Source organism: Arachis hypogaea, chromosome 1 (genome assembly GCF_003086295.3).
Source record: "Arachis hypogaea cultivar Tifrunner chromosome 1, arahy.Tifrunner.gnm2.J5K5, whole genome shotgun sequence".
In the NCBI taxonomy this organism is placed as follows: domain Eukaryota; kingdom Viridiplantae; phylum Streptophyta; class Magnoliopsida; order Fabales; family Fabaceae; genus Arachis; species Arachis hypogaea.
The window spans coordinates 24,053,013-24,069,400 of record NC_092036.1 but is presented as its reverse complement, the minus strand read 5'-3'; the positions used below and the strand labels follow the sequence as shown (position 1 = coordinate 24,069,400).

The 16,388-nt window shown below is 30.8% G+C and overlaps 1 protein-coding gene and 1 long non-coding RNA gene across 2 annotated transcripts; one reads left to right on the top strand and one right to left on the bottom strand.

Annotated features, from left to right (window-relative positions):
* The first annotated feature begins 1,509 nt into the window (after nt 1–1,509).
* LOC112800837 (lysine-specific demethylase JMJ26) lies at nt 1,510–7,542 on the top strand. Its single transcript, XM_025843247.3, has 13 exons — nt 1,510–1,991; nt 2,791–3,341; nt 3,458–3,570; nt 3,664–3,763; nt 3,907–4,039; nt 4,117–4,171; nt 4,254–4,950; nt 5,417–5,746; nt 6,069–6,485; nt 6,579–6,651; nt 6,725–6,810; nt 6,904–7,023; nt 7,141–7,542. Exons 2-13 carry the CDS (start codon nt 2,796–2,798, stop codon nt 7,210–7,212), a joined length of 2,742 nt encoding a protein of 913 aa, XP_025699032.1. The 5' UTR covers nt 1,510–1,991; nt 2,791–2,795; the 3' UTR covers nt 7,213–7,542.
* Nucleotides 7,543–8,964: 1,422 nt separating this feature from the next.
* Nucleotides 8,965–9,960, bottom strand: LOC112753634 (uncharacterized). The gene is made up of 3 exons (XR_003178395.2): nt 9,587–9,960; nt 9,445–9,494; nt 8,965–9,307 (listed from the first exon to the last, which is right to left on the bottom strand). It is a non-coding gene; the product is annotated as an uncharacterized lncRNA (long non-coding RNA).
* Nucleotides 9,961–16,388: the final 6,428 nt, after the last annotated feature.

Below are 16,388 nucleotides of genomic sequence, written 5' to 3'. Positions count from 1 at the left end.
GTCCTTTCCCGTTTTTCCGTCCAAATTACTTTTCGGTGGTAGTGATGTGGCAATAGATTGCCACACTGGAGTGTCTAACGATTACATGACGTGGCAATTGAAAGTGTTTAAGCCAATGTGGTCCCTGAGCCCCTTTTTAACCCTAACTGCAGAACTTCTCTGTTCGTTTTCACTCATTGCATGGGTACAAAAACTATTTAATTCGACCTTATTTCTCTTTTGGTTCATCACCAATCTTCGGTTACCTACCAAAAACAAACTTCAATTTTCAAGTTTTTGTGAATTTTAAGCCATCTGGGTATTCTTCCTTCCTTGAAAAAGGTAACCTTTTTTCTTTTTTTTTGTTGTTTTAATATCAAATTCTTCAATGGTACAAGTTGTTGAGGAAGGAGAGAACAACAGAACTCGCATGAGCGATTTCCCAAGAGATCTGCTAAAAAGGTTCATGTCCATGAACCATCATCACCATCATGAGCTACAACAACAACATCACCATGGTGATGGAGATGCAGAACAAGAGATTGAGCTGAGCCTCGGTCTGTCAATGAACGGTCATTTTGGTGTGGACCCAACAGCAAAGAAGATCAAGAGAACAACATCAATGTCCGAATTCTCATTCTCAAAGCCCCTCATCAGAGATGAAGATAATAACAACAGCAATAATAATAATTAAGATATTGGGGTTACTCTAATAACATGCCAATGCCTTGCACAATGAATCTGATAAGAACATGTTTCCTTCTAACGGAGACAGAGGAGGAGTGGAGGAAGAGGAAGGAGTTGCATATGTTGAGGAGGTTGAAAGCAAGAAGAAAGCGCTTTGAGAAACAGCAGAGGAACATGAAGGCCATGAGAAAAAAGAGTAATCGTTCTTCTTCTTTCTCTGAAGATATTGTTGCTTTTGTTTATGGAAACTATCAATTTGGTGGAGGCTACTTTGAATGAATTTAGTAGTTTGGGGAGAACGGCATCGTTGAGTACTAGCGTGGAAATCCATTGCCACATCACTACTGCTGCCAGGAAGCAGTTTGGACAGAAAAACGAGAAGGGACCAAATAGGTACATTTTTTTTTCAATTTTGATGACATAAATAGTGCAATTGAAAAGTTAGGGATTAAATCGGTGCATTTTGTGAATCTTAGGGACTATTTTAGGATTTAACTCGTAGAAGATGGGAGTATTATGGACTTTTTAATATTTTGTGTTTCTTACATATTTGCTTTGTCAAACACAAAATATATATATACATGTATGTTGTGTTTATATCTTTTTGATACATATTTCAGTGTTTATAACTATGTCTAAAATATAACAAAACACCATCTGAAAGAGATACAACAAAAAGTTAGAAGTTGAAGATTGAAAATTGAAAATGATTCATCGTAAAACTAATTTTAAAATTTAATATATTTTTAAACAGAATCGACTAAAATTTAATTATTAGATATTTTTATTGAATATAATTCATCTTTTATCTTTTATATAAAAAAATTCATTTAATTCTTCATCAATTTTTTCGGCACCTAATCTTTCAGGATCCAAAATAGCTATTTTTACTTTATTCATTCTTCAGATTTTCTTTTGCATCTCGCGGTAAAAATCTGTCTGGTTGGGATTGTTGCCAAAACAAAAAGCCCTAATCTGAGTGTGAGCGAGTGTGAGTGAACGAATGTTTGCATTGGTTTACCTGTACGGCATTATAAGGGGGATCACATCGTTATCGTAAAAAAAAAAAAAAAAACAAACACTTTCTGCACTTGTTCTTTTTTTCAGCCAAGCGGTGGATGACTTCCCCTTAAATCTCTCTCTCTCTATCTCTCTGCAATCAATCAATCAAATCAATTATTATTATTGATTGAATAATTAATATTTCAATCCGTATCTCTCTCTTTACTCATCATATCAAACGCCATTAATACTGCTCTGTTCTATTCTACAATCTCGAACGATTTCATCGGCTCTACCGCTCTTTACATGCTTTTCTTGATTAGGTACCTTACCTTCCTTTCTCAATTTGTTTTCTTTTGTTTTTTTTATCGTTTTGTTTTATTTATTTTTCGTTTTACCGGCGGCGTGAATCATTCAAGACGCATGCAAAAACTCTTTTGGGGACGTTGTTGATTTCGAGTTCGATGGTTTCTTTGTTGCATAATTACTGATCACTAAAGCAATGCAATTCGAAATTCTAATTTTTTCTCTCTCTGTTTTGTTTATGTTTTATGGGCAAAGTCGCGTTCTTGGTTGAAAGGATTTTATTGGGTTGACTTCACTCTCTAGTCAACTCAGTTGTATCTCTTTGCCTGAAGGAACTGTATATTGAAATTCATCAATTGTTCTTGTACCTGTTAATTTCTTGATGAATTTAACAATAGGATGGATTTACCGTATTTAATAAACATGAACAAAAAAAAAGAAAAAAGAGGAGTCCTTTTCCCCCAAAATAATTTGGATACATAAATCATAATTAACCTCTTGATGGTAATTAATTAGTCTTTTATACCAGCACATTTGCTAATTTTCTATACATTGTTATGCATTTAGCCACTGAAACGTAGTTGTAATTGTTCACATTGTTCCCCCCAAAAAAGTTGTGTTCATGAATAATGATTGAGGTTCTGATGGTAAGTAATTGGTCTGCTATACCAACATATTGTTAATTTGCTATGCATTGTTATGCCTGTTCACATGATGTGAATACACCCCATTAACGTGGGTGAATGAGTGATAATCTAGGGTAGAACAGTTGAATAGTTGTAATTATCTGAGATTGATTTTTGGTCTATTCTGCAGCAAGAATGGAGGTAGCTGTTCCTAGACAACAACAGTCAAATCAACAGACTGAGGATAATCTGCAGTACTCAAGATACTCAAGAACTTTCCGGAATTCAAAGAGAAAGGCCGAGGAGAATATTGTTAACGGGAGTGATGAGGAGCCAGAGCCAGAAGAGGGAGAAAAAACTATGGGAACTCTGGAGAGGGGTTCTTTGGTAGGAATGGAGGTTCCATTTGTGAAAAAAGAACAATCAAATAAGCTTATTGGCAAAAGTCCACACAAAACCTCAAAATGTTCTAGAACTTCTGGTGTTTTGAAGAAAAGAAAGGTTCAAGAAAATCACAAGCATGATTTTACGGAACCAAAGTCAGAAGGGAAAAAAGACCTGTTCAGTTCAAACAGGACTACCAGGAAGGTAGATGAACCAAAGAAATTCAACACCTCAAATAAGAATGACCAATATGAAGATGGTCTCTTGATTGACGATTTGGATGATGATGATGAAATGCTTTTCCTTCTAAAGACAAAGTACACAAGAAGGGCTAGAAGAATGGATGATAATACTACGGTAGCTATCATTTATAATAAATTTCCAATGCTGGGAAACTTGATCTTTTAGGACCATATACTCAGGGCTAATAATTATATCATACTTCAAGGGTACCTAACTAATTTTGTTTTCAGGTTGTTGAACAGAATCCCCGGAAATGTCATCAATGCTTGAAGAAGGAGAGAACAACTTTTGTGCCTTGTTCTAAATGTATGAAAATGTACTGTCTGCGGTGCATCAACCAGTGGTACGGCAGCTTATGTTTAACTATGCAATTTAAACCATGCAGTTTGTAACATACCCTTACAATATTGGTGTGGTTTTCATTTTTTAATGCAAGGTACCCTGACATGTCAGTAGAAGAAATTGCTGAAAGTTGCCCATGTTGCCGCAATAATTGCAATTGCAATGTTTGTTTGTGTTCAAGAGGAACAATTAAGGTTCAGATTACTACGATCTAATATCCTGTGAATTATATTAATTCTGAAATCAAATTCTATAATGGGAAAAAATGCCTCAAATCACGAGTATATATTAACCCTTTTTCATCTTTTCTTTTCTGTTTTTGAATATTCACTTTCAGACATCTACCAAGGACATAACTGATACCGAAAGGGTTCAGCATCTACATTATATGATTAGCTTACTTGTTCCTTTTCTGAAACAAATTTGTCATGAACAGAGTCAAGAGGAAGGGATTGAAGCTAAAATACAAGGTATTAATCTTCTTCTTTTGGTTTTTGGTCATTACATTGAAGAATTCTCAACAATAAAACATCTTTCATGAACTCAGGGTGTGATATTGAGATACCGCAGAGTCTTTGTGGCGATAATGAACGTGTCTATTGGTAAGTTTCCTTCAGATTATACTAGCACGGCTTCTTTCCATGTTCTATAAGATCTTTAATTCATTCTTGGGTTGTGGAACAGTGATCATTGTGCCACTTCAATTGTTGACCTTCATCGAAACTGCCCCAATTGTTCCTTTGAACTTTGCCTAAGTTGTTGCCAAGAAATTCGCAATCAAAGCATTACATCACGGGCTGAGATGAAGTTCCAGTATGTGAATAGAGGTTATGATTACATGCATGGTGGTGATCCTCTTCTAGTATCCCCTGTTCTAGAGGCCCCAAATGGTCATATTCAGCTATCTTCATTGTGGAATGCGGATAGTGATGGAAGGATCCCTTGTGCACCGAAGGAGGTTGGAGGTTGTGGTAGTTCTATATTAGAGCTGAGGTGTATCCTACCTCGTGGATGGCTATCTAAATTGGAAGCTAAAGCGCATGAGATACTGAGGTTTTGTGAAATGGAACAAAAAATAGTTCAACAGAAAGCAGCAGCATCAAGTTATAACTTAATGAGAAGGGCAGCATTCCGAGAAGGAACAAATGATAATAACATATACTGTCCAGAGTCCGGAGACATTTCAAAAGAAAGCTTCTTGTTATTTCAAAAGCACTGGTCTAATGGTGAACCAGTTATAGTTCGTGATGTTCTAACACAGGGAACTGGTCTGAGCTGGGAGCCAATGGTCATGTGGCGAGTATTATGTGAAAGTTCAGCTTCAGACATCAGCTCAAAAATGTCAGAAGTGAAGGCCATGGATTGCCTAGCTGGTTGTGAGGTTTGGTTCTTCTATTTCCTTTGTTAGTTTTCACTTTTATTTTGACTATTTTGTACCTAAATTTATACAGTGTAGTCCTTTACTCTCTAAAATTTCCTTGTCTTTCATAGATTGAGTGCGATATTCCTATCTTTTGAGGATTACATACAAATTCTTTTAGCACCTACATTTTCTCTCGATATTTTTTTTTTTGAAAAATAAAAAAACAATAATCTAAATTTGAAATTTGTATGTTTAAGGCTTGTGTACTGAATATGGTATTCTAATGAACAATGATTTGTATTATAATCATAGTTTATATTCAATGCCAATATCCTTATTCTTTAGAACATGGTTGCTTACTTCAACTGCCATCTTATTATTCTATTGTTCTATCTTATTAAATCTTAGGTATAGGAGTTTTACTCTGTTTTTCCTGCAGCATACCATCACTCTGACCGGTATTCACACTCATGAACCTTTGTAGGTAGAAATTAATACTCATAAGTTCTTTAAAGGTTATACTGGGGGAAGAACATATAGAAATCTGTGGCCAGAGATGCTCAAGCTAAAAGATTGGCCCCCATCGGATAAATTTGAAGATCTTCTGCCCCGCCATTGTGATGAGTTTATACGATGCTTGCCATTTCAGGAGTATAGTGACCCTCGTAATGGAATTGTCAATCTTGCTGTAAAATTGCCAGCCCATGTCCTAAAACCTGATATGGGTCCGAAAACATATATAGCTTATGGAATTAAAGAAGAACTTGGTAGAGGAGACTCTGTAACAAAGCTTCACTGTGATATGTCAGATGCGGTACGCTAAACTGTAATTTTGTTGTTGGAATAGGATCCTCCTCATTGAATGATAGTCCCGCAATATATTCATTCGATTTTCTATCTTTCCTTTAATTTTAGGAACTATAGCTTTGCATATTAATTTAGCTAGTCCAAAATGATATATTATATCTAGAGCTTTTTCTGTGTTAATTTGCATAAGTATACTGTACACAAATATGAATGAACAATTTGATCTTGAGAGGTTGAGAAGTGGAACTTTGTTTGGAAACTTCTTCGTGTGTCAAATATCAAGCTGAAGCATATTGACTTCTGATTTTCTTATTGCTTAATTGTCACAGGTGAATATTTTGACACATACAGCTGAGGTAACACTGAGTGGTGAACAGTACTCTGTTATTTCAAAGCTGAAAGAAGCACATGCAGCACAAGATGAGGAAGAACACTGGTCGGAAGAGAGGGATTCTGAGTGCCCAAGTGTTCAACCTTGCAAAGATGACAGAAAACAGATAGAAGATAAAGCAGCAGTAAGCCCCCAAGATATCAAGAAGTGCCCTATTGAAATGAATGGGACAGTCTTTTCACTTGAGAAGTCTAAGGAGGCCGATTCCCCTGCCATCTCTAATGAAGATGAAACCGGAGAAACAGGTGGTGCTCTATGGGATATCTTTCGTAGAGAGGATGTTGAAAAGTTAGAAACATATCTAAGGAAACATTCAAAAGAATTTAGACACACTTATTGCTGTCCAGTTGAACAGGTAGTGTTGTAATAACAAATTACATTTCTGCTCGTTACATTTCTGCTTGTCCTTTGCATGCTTGTTTCTCTAATTAAATTCTTTGGTGGTTAGGTTGTCCATCCTATTCACGACCAATGTTTTTATCTGAATATGGAGCACAAAAGGAAGTTGAAGGAGGAGTTTGGTTAGTACATAGAATTTCACTTCGCTTGCTCAGTGCTTGTAATTTGTTAACTTACATGAATAGCAACTTTCAGGTATAGAGCCATGGACATTTGAGCAGAAGCTTGGGGAAGCAGTGTTTATTCCTGCTGGATGCCCGCACCAAGTGAGAAATCTCAAGGTGAAATATCTGCTACACAATTTTGATTGCATTACCATGGAGCTCATTTGGTTGTATCTGTTGTTCTAATATCTATGTTCGAAAACCTTGCAGTCATGTACAAAAGTTGCTGTAGACTTTGTGTCGCCGGAAAATATCCATGAGTGTCTGCGTTTAACTAATGAGTTCCGTAAGCTTCCGAAGAACCACAAAGCTCGTGAAGATAAGCTTGAGGTGATTTGTTTCTTGAATATAGTTTCTTTTGCCATTTTTTTATCATGATGTTAGCTTCAAAACTATGTTATGTAAGAGATGTGCAATATTTTTCTTCTTTTTATGGTGATGGAACAGATAAAGAAGATGATAGTGTATGCAATTGATCAAGCGCTGAAAGACCTGAAAGCTTTGGTCATGTGTTCTTGACTTGACTTGAAGAAAGTTGCTGCATTTTACTGTGGTCATGGCTGATTTTTCAGGTTGATGTCAATGTAGAGAAGTATGTAGAGGGTTGGTGGCACTCACAATAGGGTGATTCGAATTGTTATTGTTGTCACATTTTGGGGAACAATTTAAATTAGTTTTGCTTTCAAACTCCGCAAAGGAACTTAAAAAGTAATGAATTTATGGTTAAATACCTTGTCCTTTCTTTTTTTTTCTTTTTATGTTATTTTATTTCTATTCGCTTGTAAAATACAGAGAATACTAGATTTTAACCCATGCGATATATGATAAGTTGTTAAACATTATTATAAATTTATAAATGTTATAAAATTAAGCATAATGTGTACTATTGAGCATTGCAATTTTGTACTGTGGAGAGGTGTTTTCCCATTTATACCACATGTTCAATGCATGGTAAAGATTAAGAATTTAGAAGAGTACGCGGGAAAATATTTGGGATAGATAAAAGTATACCTAAAGATCTGTAAATATCAGTCACCAAAAAAAGATCTGTAAATATCAAAAATTATTTTGGATAGACAAAAGTGTCATGTTGTTAGTAAGGATTTGATATTTACAAATCTTTGGTGTGTATTTTTTTCTATTAAAAATAGTTTTTGAAATGTATTTTGATATATATGAATTTTGTTGTGCGTTTATTTCGATTCAAACTTTTATATATATTTTTATCTATTTATTCAATTTTGAATTTTGAATATAAATTAATTTATATAATGATTATATGTAAATTTTGTAGTTAATGAAAATACTTTAAACGAACTAATGAGTTATAGTTTAAATGATAGATAGTCTCTCCATCCTTAGTTAAAGATTTCGGATTCGAATCTCATTCCTAATTTAAAAAAAAAATACACTTTAAACGATAAATGATATACTGCTTAGTTAGAACCTATGAATTATATCTTCCTTTTTTTTTGGGTACATATACTTTTCTATCCTTAGTGTTTGGAATTGGTTTCATTTTTGCTTTAAATATTTTTCATTTTACACCTAATATTTAAATACGAATAAAATAATTCTAAAGAGATATATTTATAAATGTTACTTCACATGTTTTAACAAAATAATCAACTAGTAGAATAATCAAATCTGACATAGGATAATCAAACCTATTATGACAGAATAATTGATTTTTTAGAGTAGCATGATTAAACTTTTTCAAATATATATATGACGACTGATTTTTATGTTTATGTGGCATGATTATATTATTTTAATATTTTGATATTTTTTTTCTTAAGTCATCTCATACTAAATCTTGTCTCAAATCTCGTAAGATCTAAGAACCTTACGTATTTGTATAACAAGCCTTCTCACATTAATTTTTTTTATTATTACTAGATTAAGGTACCATGAGTATAAAGCTTTGTCTATGAGATAAACATACAGAAATGTAAATGAATCCTTCCAATTATTAAAAAAATTAGAGAATAAAGTGTGATCTTTATCCCATTTTTTTCAAAATCTTAATTTAAACCATTGTTTTACTCTTCAAAATAACACCAAATACCCTCAAAACAATCCTATATCCATCTCATCTCTTCCATAACATTCTTATGTTCAATTTTCTCATTTCCAACTCAACAATCAATAATCAACAACAATACAAACTCATCAATATATTATTATTACCATTCATAATCATTATCAATACTCATAAACCCAATACTCATAAACCCAGCACTTTCACATATACTCTACCAAATCAACAAATTCATCAACAATTTTCAATCAAATACAATCATTATTTAATCAATGTCATGATCATCACTTATTATCATCATCAATCTCTACCATCATCAATAATCATTCACCAACCCGTATCAACAACATTAATTACCATATTTTCATAACAAACTCAACATTTTCACGAATAGTACTAATCCTTAACAATTTCATCTAATTCAATTTAACCTACGGTCACATAGCCTAAATTTTCACGCAACATTATATATTATCTACAAGAAACCAAAACCATATCTTAGCCGATTCCTCCTTAAACTTGGAATGCCACAAATATCACTGTTACACCAACGCCCAAGGCACCACCAAAGTCCTAAAATCAAGCTTTTAACATCACCAATTTGGTTCCAACACATATAATCCAATATAATACCAAATAATATTACTCAAAATCAACTTAAAGTTCATAGTTATTAAGGATTCACAAGAGTTAGAGATTTTTCACCTTACCAATTGAAATTTGGGACAAGACTCGACAAGTCCATAAAGCTAGTTTGATTCTAATCACCGAAATTCAACAAAATTTCAACACAATAGCTCAAGATTTTTGAAAATGAAAGGGTGAGAAGATGGAAAAGAAACTGAGGCTTACCTTCCAAATTGTTCAATGGGTTTTATAGAGCTTGATGCGGTGATCGCGTGGCTGCAAAAGTGCAACGATCCGAGATCCGGATTGAAAGTTATAGTAGAATGAAAATTGAAGTGAGGGTTTAGAGTTCTTCCTTGCTCCCCTCTTTTAGTTCCCCAGCATGATTCATTTGTGAAAAGGGAAAGGAGGAGTTGAAGCATTAAATATGAGTTGGGTTGGGCATTGGGTCCAATATGAATTCAGTTTAACCATTTAGTCTGTTTGGTCTAATTTTAGGCTAAAATAGAGTGAACTACTAGACCGACTCCTGTCCATTTCTCAAAATGATAACGCGACCCCTTACCATAAAAACAACCCACTTCGGTCCATGTCATTTACTTCCGTGACCCAACGCGGTCCCTGTGGGTGTTTTTCCGTCAACCTTGAACGGAAAATGCTGACATGTCAGGTTCAAAAATAGACAGGGACCTAATTGTCTCTAAATTTAAATTGGTTAGGGGTTTATTTGTCCTTATTCTTTAAATAATTGGTAGTTCACTCGGCCAAAATATTTGAAATTAGTGTTAAAATTTATATTTTAATTATTTATACCTTATTAAATTATAAAATTTAATTTTTTAATTCTTTTAAATAATAATTTATTTATTGACTAATTATTTATTAATTTCGCAAGTTTTACAAATGATAAGAAGAGACTAATGGAGTGTGGTTCCAATGGGAGTCAAAATAGACCAAAGTCACAAGGAATGAAGCAATTCAAATGCTACAATGGTGATATGAGAGGGAACTTTGAGAAAGATTGTCGAAATACGAAGAGTATAGAGAGGATTTCAGAAGAATCAAGTTCTCAAAGATGTGTTGTGAGTACCTCTTAATAATGGAGAAATTCTATATGGAGAAATAGCAATTAGTTCTGAAGGTGGCAAAAGTTTACTAATGTCTAGATTGTAGATTTAGGAGAACATTGCACATGACTTTGTATCGTGATTCGTTTTGTACTTATGAACCTGTCTTGAAAGGATTTGTGTTCATGAAAAATGATCATGCCTTTTTGGAGTGGATACTGTTATAATAAAAATGTATGATATTTTTATTCGCTCACTTCAAGGGGAAAGACACATGAAAGGTTTAATGTTGTCGATTGAGCAATTGGATGAACTTTGTTTCAAGATTCATATTGAAGGTGGAATTTTGAAAGTTGTAAAAGGTGCTCTTGTATTAATAAAAGCAAAAAAAATTGTAATGAATCTATACATGAGAGATACTTTGCAAGAGGTAGACGCATTAGTTACTTCAGCAAACTAAGAAAAAATGGCACTACAAACTGGACCACATATTAGAAAAAGACTTGAAGATTCTTGTGGAATGTAATCTCATTCCCTGACTCAAATCAGTAAACTTATCATTTTCGTGAGTACTGTGTTACAAGCAAGCAACATAAATTAACATTTGGTAGATTAATTACTAAGAGCAAGTACATATTGAAATTAATTCCTTTGGATGAATAGGACTCCATAAAAAGAGCATGAGCTATATTGCAAATTGCAAGTTTCACCACAAAAAAATTGGTTATTACGGAATTTTTTCAGTAATTACAGCCGTTTTAACCGCTATTATACCCAAGAACGATATTTTTTTAAAACATCGTAATTTGAAGCGTCGTTATGAAAATTATAATGGTTTTTATAATATCCATGGTTAAAACAACAATTTTTTTAAATGTTTAAAATGGCGGTGAAAACTACTCTGTGCATGCGTACGATAGTGTGCATGGGCACACAAACCAGAATTTCTGGTTTTCTGCAACATCACAGAGTTCAGTTTTTTATACCTAATTTTTGACATTCATAACTTTTTCTACAAAACTCCAATTTTCTCATCTTTACACCGTTTTAAAGCTCTCACAATCATCTTCAATTTGAAACAAAGTTCTTTCAATTACAAACTATGAGGACCAAGTTATGACCCGTAGAAATTGGTTAATATTCTATTTTTACCAAATTTTGCCAAACCCTCCCTCGAACCTTTAAAACTCACAATCCAAAACAGAACCAATCACACCCAACTCAATACCAAAATACCAAGATCAATACCAATACTCCTTCACATCATCACATGCTCTTAAATCAATTCACAATTATTCCAACACCTAAATTCTTCAATTCCTTCTAACATTACACTCATAACTCTACTAATTTCAACAATTACCATCAACATTACTAATATCAATAATATTATATTTGCATAATACCACAATTAATCAAACTCCACATTATCAGAAAAATTTAGGAGTACTTTTAAAAATTTAGGAGTACTTTTAAAAAGTTTGTTAAATTTTAAGAATAAAAAATACTTTATCCTATTTTTTATATATATTTTTAATTTTAATTTTTTATTTTAATGATGTCACTGGCTGGTTTTATCTTTTGAAATTAAGATGTTAGATTTTAATTTAATTTTATCAGAGAATCTCATTTTCTTGAGAGACTACTCTAACGAAAGGTTTTTATAATGTCCGATAATAATAACAATAAATAAGGGTCTTGTTATCATTTTTTAAAGATAAGGTTGAATATTTAATTTACTAAAAGAAAAACTTGCGAGAATTTGAGTCTATATATCAAAGTTTCAATCTCCAAACAAATTAAACGGCAGTGATCGTTGATGTGCAAAAATTGAAACTTATGGATACTAATAAATGTATTATATCGCACGAATAATATTATAATAAATAAATATAGTTTTTTACGAGAATTAACGGATTGAATAATTAAAGGACAGATTAAATATTTAATTAGATTAATAAAATTTAATCGAAGAGAGCCAAAGAGTATTTTGTTGAGAGTTTTAAAAATCTTGAATGTTAAATACTTGAATGTTACACATAGTAAGCTTGAATGATAAATTGAGAGAAGACACTAATGATGAGAGCAAAAATTTTGGAGATGTTTATACTCTTAAAAAAATCAATTTTATTTATTTATTTTAAAGTTTGTAAAATTTTTTTACGACAAAATCTTTAGTAACTAATTACCAATTTCTTGGGTCCTCAGTTTCTGGAGCATTAATTAGTTGTCAATTAATTAATCAAGAGATTAGACACAAAAATTGATTTTTAAATTCAACTTACTGTATGTTTCTGTACCTGTACGAGATATTAAATAAAATTATATAAAAAATAAAATAAAAATTATATATAATAATAATTATTATAAATATTTTGTAAAGTTATAATTAATTTTTGTCTTAATCAAATTGAGTTTGTTAAGTGAACATCTCACTTGTCCGCTTAAACAACTATTAGGAGTTAGAATCTTATTTTGTGTGTGTAGTAATCCATTGACTAATGGTAAATCCTTAATAAATAGAGCATCAATACATGATTAGACTTAACAGGAGTACCCGAATATGCAGGTACCCAACCCGTCCATACTCGGTTAGAGAGTAATAACTTGACTCGAGTCGGGACAGATTTTGCTCAGGATAGGGCATTGTTAGGTTTAGGGTATACCCGCCCCGAATATTTACATATAAACACTTTTTAGGAGTTAGAATTTACCTCACATAACAGATTTAGTGATTTATAGTTTCAATCTATACTCTATATCCATGCAAGAGAAACCCATTCATCCTCATCCAGAGTCTTCTTCTCAACTTCTTCACAAAAAACCTCATAGCTCCTGTCATCGTCGTTGCTGAGCCGATCGCCGCTTACCCCTTCACAGCTCACATCTCTATCGCTGCTTATTCCGTTACCGTCACTGTTGAGTTCGTCGCCATCTTTTTCCTATCGAGTCCCTTTTCTCTAAGTAAATTTCTCTCTCTCTCTCTCTCTCTCTCTCTCTCTCTCTCTCTCTCTCTCATCATGAGTCTATTAATTTCTTCTCTTCTTCTTCCACAGACTCATCACTTAGTCGCCATTGCTATGAGCTCGGACGTTGCCGTTGCCGTTTCTTTTGAGTTTGTCACTAAATGAAATAGAATTTTTATTCAAGTTAGACCAGTTTGAAATAGGCATGCATGAGATCATTTTCGCATGTAATTTTTTAATTTTCTCATCCAAATTTGATTTATGCGGTTGAGTATTTTAGTATGGCGATCACCATAGTTTCGTTGCGACACTAATGTGATCAAAGTTGCGGTAATTTCATAACTAATATATGAGACATACTAGATTATTAAAGTAATCAGGAAAATAACATTCAGATGTGCGCATAAAATTTATAAGATGTGATTATCTCAGGAAAATATATATGTATAGCTCAAATGGAAGATTGTTAGAAAATTATTATTTCTTAATATATTTATGACCAATACATATATTAATTATAACACAAATTAAGTGATTTCACATTAAATAACGTATATAACAGTGATATTATTATTGTCATAAATGTTGAATTAAATAAGTCATTGTTATTTTTGATTTGGATAGATGAGATTAAAATCATAGATACTATTTTATTTGAGTTTTAGGGTTTAATGAGTGTCACACTCAAATATAAATAACGACTTCAGAATTTTAATCTACAACACATGCATCAAACTCACTTCCGTAATTCTTTTTCCATAATGGAGTTGTGATTCAGCCCTATCAGGAATACAGAAGGTTTTTGTTGACAAAGATCAAAGAACCACAAGAGTCAAGCTCTCTGATCTCAATCATGCTCTCGAATGAAATGATGCTTCCGCGCTCTCACTTATATTTCTTAATGATTTAACATGGATGATCTTGAGGTTGAGAAATCTAATTTTAGATAAAATAGAATTTTTATTCAATCAAATGATGATAAATAATTTTAATGAATTAAATTATATTAATGTGATCATTGGATGATAAAGAATGCTAGAAAAATAAATAAATAATATTTTAAGAGTATAAAAATATTAAATTGTCATTTTAATTTACTTTTTTAATCAACGATAATAAATATCTTGAATTAATTAAATTTTTACAAAAAATTATATGCCTAAAATTATTTCATTTCTTCTTTTGAACATGTAATGGTTTAATGAGTAGTTGATTATTCAGAATTGAATATAATATTTTTAAATTTATATTTTCAATAAAAAGATGTACTTAGTTCTCTCCATCCTAAATAATTCTATATCCACTATTACTTATTCATCTAAATAATTCTAATATTGATAGTATATTGTTTTTAGATGCAAACAATTTAAAATATTTTTATTGTATTTCAAAAATTAATATTCATATTTAACTTAAGATTTCAATAAATATGATAAAAAATATTACATTTTTTAGTTAATAAAAATAAAATATCTATAAATATATTTTTGTGCTTTAGTTTTAGATTTTTTAAAAACATTTGGCATATTATTGGAATCAAATCATATTTCTATAACATATATAAGAATGTATATTACACATAAATAAAAAATGTTAGGTGTAATAAGAACAAATACATAAATTAACATAAAATTTAGAAAAATAAGAACTAATAAATATTGAAAGAAAGAAATATCAATAGAAGAGAAACAAAATTATTAGACGGAAGAGAAATAATTTAATAAGTTTTATGTGTATATAAAAGAGAAATAAAAAGAAAATATATAGTACTTTATTTAATTTAGCAAAATTTATAGAAATAAATAGATAGAATAAGAGAATAAAAAATAATAATAAAAAACTAAATATTTGAATTAATATCAAAAATAAAAAATAATAAAATAATAATAATAATCCATCATAATCTTAATCTTTTAATATAATTAATTAATAACAATATAATTAATTTACCATAATCTTAATCTAATATTTTAATATAATTAATTTTAATTAAGTAATCAAATAAATTGAATATAAATATGTCTAATCTAATTGTATAAAAAAAATAGATTTTAACAATTAGACATATATATATTGAGAATAAAACGCCACTTTAAAATGTGATTATTATTATTAATGACTTATAAATATTAAAACTATATTAATGCATTAATTAAAATACATTATTAGAATAAAAAGCCACAAGAATTAAAATAACTTAAATTTATTAACTTTAATTAATTAAATTAGCATAAAATAAAAAAAGAATGATTAATCAGATTAAATAAATTAAAAAATATTACTGAACAAAGCAATGTTATAATAATTATATTATTAATTGAAAAAAATCAATTAATTCAATTCAAATTTTTATTTAAAATAGACAATTAAAGATCACAAATGAATAAAAATGAATAGGATGTAATAAAGAATAATTTTAGTGGTATAAATAATTAAATTAAATTATATACAATTTTTATTTTTTATCTTATTATAATTTAAGTTAAAACTAATGGTAAAAAAACTAATTTAAAATAGTCCAATTTGTATTTTATAACATAATTAAATCACAGTTCATAATTTTTTATTTTGTGATTAATCAACATTTTTAAAATTTTTTTATTAAGTCTTCTGTATTTTATGATTGATAAATTTTTTATATAAAACACAAATTTGTGATAAATTATTACAATCATAAATAATTAAGAAAACTAAAAAAAAGTTATAAAAAAACAGTAAGATCAATTATAACCATACAAAATAAAATACATAGGAGAAAAATAAACTATTATATAATAAAATTAACATGAGTATATTTTATCATTAAATAAAAAACTTTGCTAGAGAACCAACTCAATATCTGCCAATTACCAGCCAACTCAAATGGGCTTAGTAACAAAAAACCCAAATAATTAAAGAAACACCCAAAAAACTCAATAGTTATCCTAACATCACCTTTCACCTTTCAAGTTTACATTAAGAAATTCACAGCACAATCTTTCCTCTACCTCCCTC

What these genes read in the sequence shown, in the direction of transcription:
- LOC112800837 (XM_025843247.3), top strand. Translation starts at nt 2,796, where the DNA reads ATGGAGGTAGCTGTTCCTAGACAACAACAGTCAAATCAACAGACTGAG. An exon ending in GATTGAAGCTAAAATACAAG is followed by an intron (nt 4,040 to 4,116) that starts GTATTAATCTTC and finishes TCATGAACTCAG; the next exon opens with GGTGTGATATTGAGATACCG. An exon ending in ATTGCTGTCCAGTTGAACAG is followed by an intron (nt 6,486 to 6,578) that starts GTAGTGTTGTAA and finishes TTTGGTGGTTAG; the next exon opens with GTTGTCCATCCTATTCACGA.